Below are 5,238 nucleotides of genomic sequence, written 5' to 3' on the forward strand. Positions count from 1 at the left end.
CCCCGGTGAACAGAGCACTCCAGGAGGAAGGGCCCACTGCCACTACACTGGCAACAAGTCACATACAATCACACTTTCTAACTAGAAAGCAGTGCTTTCTCCATGTGTCTCTTTTCTGCTTTGAGGGAACACAAGAAAGCCTGTCTGGCTTAAGCCCAAGTTGGTCCTGCTCCATAACTGGCCTGACCCACATGGTCCCTGTCCGGAGGAAAGGAAAGGAAGAGTCCTGGCACTGCTTTACAGAGGACAGGCCAAACTACATTTGAAGGCCCCAGGAGGGAAGGCAGTGAAGATGGCAGGAGCTGTCCCTAACTCAGCCCAGTCTGCTGGGCAGCCCATATGAGGTTGGAGCTGCACTGGTGTGTATCAATGCCAGGGGCAATAGCCCCTGCACAGCCCCCTCAAGCTGCAGCAATGAGGATCCCAGGGAAACACGGATGGCTGCTAATGTCCTGCACTAAAGACCACTCTGCTCAACACAGCAGCCCTCAGCAAGCTTTTGGGAAAGCATCAGTGAAACTAACAGCAATCAGGTACTGCCCCTGGTTGTTCCATCTCCTGCCTCCACTCAGCAACCAAGAGATGCTGAAGCACCAGAGCAGTCAAGCAAGCTCCTTCCTAACTGACCTTCCTCCTCTGGGGACACCTCATGGCAGCCCTTCAATACTTAAAGTGGGCCTATCAGAAAGATGGGAACAGACCTTTTAGCAGGGCATGGTGTGACAGGACAAGGGTGATGACTTTAAAAGAGGAAGATTTAGACTAGAGAGAAGGAAGAAACCTCTGAGGCTGAGGGTGGTGAGACACTGGCCCAGGTTGCCCAGAAAGGTGGTTCATGTCCCATCCCTGGAACCATCCCAGGTGTGGCTGGATGGCACTCTGGGCAATCTGCTCTAGTTGCAGATGTCCCTGCTCAGTGTAGGGGGTTTGGACTAGATGACCTTGAAAGATCCCTTCCCACCCAAACCAGTCTGGGATTCCATCATCTGCTCTAACCTCCTCCAGAGACATGCAGTAGTCATAGCACTAGCAGCTTCCTCTGGGCCCAATGTCTGTAACTATCCAGAAAACATGCGGCCAGAGCTCGCCAGGCTCCAGTTACCCAGTGCAAGTTGCCTTGAGACCACCTGCAAAGGAAGCTCTCCTCACTCCTCGATGCTGGCACTTGCTGGCCTCTTCAGCTCAGTGCTGTCTGACTTGCTGACATCTGCTGAGGAATGTGGATGTCAGGACCAGATCAGCACTTACATGAGCTGAGTTTCTGAGCACATGTGCTGAACCTGCACCCAGCAGCCCCAGCTGGCAGTGAATGGGTTGCTGGCAAGTCCTTCAGTGGTTGCAGAGCTCCTGTGGCTGGGATTCCTCCAGGCACATTCAGCACCTGGCTCTTTAGCCACATGGGAAGCTTTTCAGGCACCTGCTAGTATCAGACTTCCCCATGAATTTCACCCCATGCCACCATCCATCAAAAGAAGATCCATCAGGAAGGTGTTAAAAAAGGAGCAGATCACAACTGTTTTCTGGAGAATACCTACCATGTTTGTTTTACATCACATTGATGAGGTCCCTCCCTCTAGCAGCTCCCTGCATTGCACGGTGGCTACCTACAGTCTCCTTAAGTACACCTGACCTTCCTGTCCTTCCACATTTCCATGCTTGGTCACACTGGCAGACTAACTGGGATGGGGAATCCTCGTCATCCCAGCCGTGGGCACAGGAGGGTGTCAGAGGAGAGCAGGAGCTTGCTCACCCAGCCAGCCACTTACCACAGTTCTTGAGGGAGAGCAGGGGGTGGTCGGTGGGCAGTGGCTCCGGTGTTGTGACATCCAAGCCTGCTGCTGCAATCTGGCCGTTGGCCAGCGCATTGTACAGGTCCTCCTGGTTCACCACAGCACCCCTGGCAAACACAGAGGGAGAGGCCTGTGCTGCTGCCAGGGGGTCCTGTGGGCTGCTCCCAGGGGCACGTGCCACGTGGGACAGCCTGCACGGTGGCACCCAGGTCCCCAGGGCTGCCTGAGGAGAGGTCAGACCCCCTCTGGATGCGCCTGAACCTCCCAGTGCAGCAAGCTCCCAAGTGCTGAGCAGAGGGGAAAAGAGCCGGGTACCCAAGCGTCAGGTGGCCCTGGGGCAGCCATGCAGTGAGGCACAGGCAGCCCACGGCGTCCTGGGTGGATGCCATGTGTCACACAGGTTCTGCCCTGCCACTGCACGCCACAAGAAAGGAATGAGACACTGCCACTGGTCTTGGCCAAGGAGCCCTGTCACAGCCACCTCTGTCCCAAGAGCAGCCCTATTGTGGGCAATCCCTCAGCCTTACCCTCCCATCACCCAGCAGTCACACATCAGTACAGCCCACTGCAGTGGGAGACAGGGCTATGCGGAGGAGACAGAGGCTGTAGCCCCTGAATAACTTATCCAGCCTTTGGCTTGATCCCAAAAGACCTTCAGCTGGAGGGAGCAGGCCACACACTGGGTAAATTGTCCCAGCAGCTCCCGCCAGGAAGGGCATTCATGCTGTATGGACTCCCAGTGGAAGCAGGTGTCAGTCTACCAGGTTCCTCTGCAAGCACTGCTGTTGACAGGGTGACAGTCGCCCCCCCATGCAGGAGACTATGATGTGATTACCTGCTTGTGTTGATGAACACAGAGGTCTTCCTCATTCTGCTGAAGAAGTCCTTGTTGCACATTCCCTGGGTGGCTGGAGTCAAAGCACACGTCACCACAACGAAGTCCGACTCTTCGGCCAGCTTTGTGAGTGGAACTGAGTGGAGAAACACGGGTAACAGTTCTGCCTGGGGATCTCACCAACACACCTCAGCAACCCTCTTATCTCTAGGGTTCACCAGCAAACAAATGCTGCTCTAGAGAGACCTGGCTGTAGGGGTGCTCCACAAGACCCTTCACCTCTTCAGAAGCGTGGGCCAGGGCTTGACAGGCCTCTCAGTGAAGAACGTGTCCCTCATGTCCAACCTAAACTTCCCCTGGCACAACTTGAGGCTGGTTCCTCTTGTCCTATTGCTGTTCCTTAAGAGAAGAGCCCGACCCCCACCTGGCTCCAACCTCCTTTCAGGGAGTTGTCAAGAGTGAGAAATTCTCCCCTGAGCCTCTTTGCTCCAGGTTGAACAACTCCAGGTCCCCCAGCCACTCTTCGCAAGGCTTGTGCTCTAGACTCCTCACGAGCTTTGTTGCCCTTTGAATGCCAGCTACACTGATGAGCTGCCAGAACCTCCAGGCCCCCTCCCACAGGGTGATGCCTCCCTGGAGCCATCCCAGACATAGTGCTTCGTGCTGCCCTGCAATGACAACCAATCACCACCCCTGCTCCTGGCATCTTTCTTACCAAACTCGGCTTCAAACTCTTCAGCACTTTCTGGTCTTGGGCGACTGCCAGTGTACAAAAACTTCTTGACCCCAAATGGCTTCAGGCGGCGGGCAACTGCCTGTCCTAGGAGCAAGAGAGAAGTCTGGGGCCACTGTGCCAGTGCCTGCATGAGGCTCGATGACGGAGCTCTGTCTCCTCTGGCAAGCTCGCACTCTGTGAGGCCGGCAGCACGGCAGCCAGCAGAGCGCATCGCTTGCTGAAGGGTCACTGTGGTGGGGTGCTCCTGCCAGGGTGCCTCCAACAGGGAGGCTTGGCAGGCATGGAGTCAGGGTGGATGTCTTCTGCTGTTCCTCCTGCAACCAGGAATGAACTCCCTGCCAGAGTGGAACTGTGAAAAAGGAGCCACAAGACAAACCCGAAGCCTCCCTGGGAAGCAAACTCAAAAGTGAGGAAAGAGCCATCTGCTGTCAAAGTCCACAACTAAACGTCGAGCATGTAATCTTGGACTTTGTCAGGGCATTTGTTTAACTGAAAATCAAGGGGATGATTGTGAATTTGCTGTAGTATTCAAATGCAGTGGGTGTGTTTGAACGCTTTAAACTTTCACGGTTGAGGTCCAATGAGTCAAGATCGCTGTTCAGAGAGGCACTACACAGCTCTCCTTGTTGTTCTCATAGATTTCAAAGAGGTGAGCACTGGGGACACCACCTTGGCTGAACCTCCAAAACCACCCTGCCATCACTGGAGACACCAAAACCTTGCGCTTGAACTGCACTTACCTATTCTCCCCAGACCTATGATGCCCACCGTGCTATCGGACAGACCATAGCCGCACATCCATAGGGGCTTCCATGTTGTCCAGCCACCACTAGGAGAGAGCGTGAGGCAGAAACAGAGGTCAGGCAGCAGCAGGAGAGAGCCTGCCTGTACCCCAGTCCAGCATTTGGGCAAGTACACCAGAGTACGACGCTGCGGGCGTCCAGCCCCTCTGGCACAGACTGATGATGTTACAGCAGCCTCTCTGAGGTTCCTGCTTCAGATGACCTTGGTGGTCTCTCACAGGAGTCTCCTTGGACCTCAGGTGCGCAGCAGCAGCAGAAGCAGCAGCCTTGGGACTGATTTAATTCAGGCACTGCTATCCACAGCCCTGCAATGACTGCCAGTCAGTATGCTCTAGCCAGACCTTCCATGCATGCTCTCCTCAAGGGATCTGTGGTGGCCTTGGAGATGCCCTCTCCCACGTGTCCTCTGCCTCACGTACAGAGGGGAGTTCTGCTCCTCTCACAGCCCCTGGGCAGCACATCTCCAAAGAGCCATGGAATTGCAGGGGACTTGGCCTGCAAGATGTGTTTGGTGCAAGCCAAGTTAAACTCTGGACTCAGCCTTGCTTCACCTGCCCAGCGTGGCATGCTTTCTCCTGCAGCTCTCAACCTGGGCACTGCTGGGCACAGAAGCCAGCTGGCAGCTGCTGATACTCACTTCTTTACCTGCTCCACTGCCTCTGGCAGCCGGCGGCACGCAGCCAGAAGTAAAGCTACTGAGAGCTCTGCAGTGGCATCAGTTAGCACATCGGGGGTGTAGCCCACGCGGATCCCCCTGCAAGGGAGCACAGGTCTCATGCAATGGCGCCAGCATTGGGCGTCATCTCAAAACTTCAGGGCAAGTTGATGATGCTACACCTCTTCTAGGTAGCTGCAGTTCTATGTGCAAGAGGACATCCCTTTGAGGTCCTCCTCCAGAATCTTCTCATCTTCTCAACTGTGGCCAAAGTGGGGTTACCCCAGCCTTACACTAGCACTCACAAACTCCTCCAGCCCCAGCACAGCTGGGAGTGACCCTAGGGTCACAATCAACTCCATCAAGCTGGGGGTGTACCCATGGCCCCAGTGAGCACCAACCACCTCCAGGAGCACCCA

The 5,238-nt window shown here is 55.3% G+C and overlaps 1 protein-coding gene across 1 annotated transcript in view; it reads right to left on the reverse strand.

The window, feature by feature from the left end:
* GRHPR (glyoxylate reductase/hydroxypyruvate reductase) overlaps positions 1-4,918 on the reverse strand; it is a gene marked incomplete at its 5' end in the record, with an annotated part of 7,023 nt that extends 2,105 nt beyond the window's left edge. The window contains 5 exons of the mRNA XM_008941865.1: positions 1,767-1,897; positions 2,626-2,761; positions 3,341-3,445; positions 4,102-4,190; positions 4,802-4,918. Of these exons, the coding sequence (XP_008940113.1) occupies positions 1,767-1,897; positions 2,626-2,761; positions 3,341-3,445; positions 4,102-4,190; positions 4,802-4,918 (578 nt within the window). The remainder of the gene's footprint in view (positions 1-1,766; positions 1,898-2,625; positions 2,762-3,340; positions 3,446-4,101; positions 4,191-4,801) is intronic.
* Positions 4,919-5,238: the final 320 nt, after the last annotated feature.

This window comes from Merops nubicus, unplaced genomic scaffold, assembly GCF_000691845.1.
Source record: "Merops nubicus isolate BGI_N331 unplaced genomic scaffold, ASM69184v1 scaffold25096, whole genome shotgun sequence".
NCBI classification, from domain to species: Eukaryota; Metazoa; Chordata; class Aves; order Coraciiformes; family Meropidae; genus Merops; species Merops nubicus.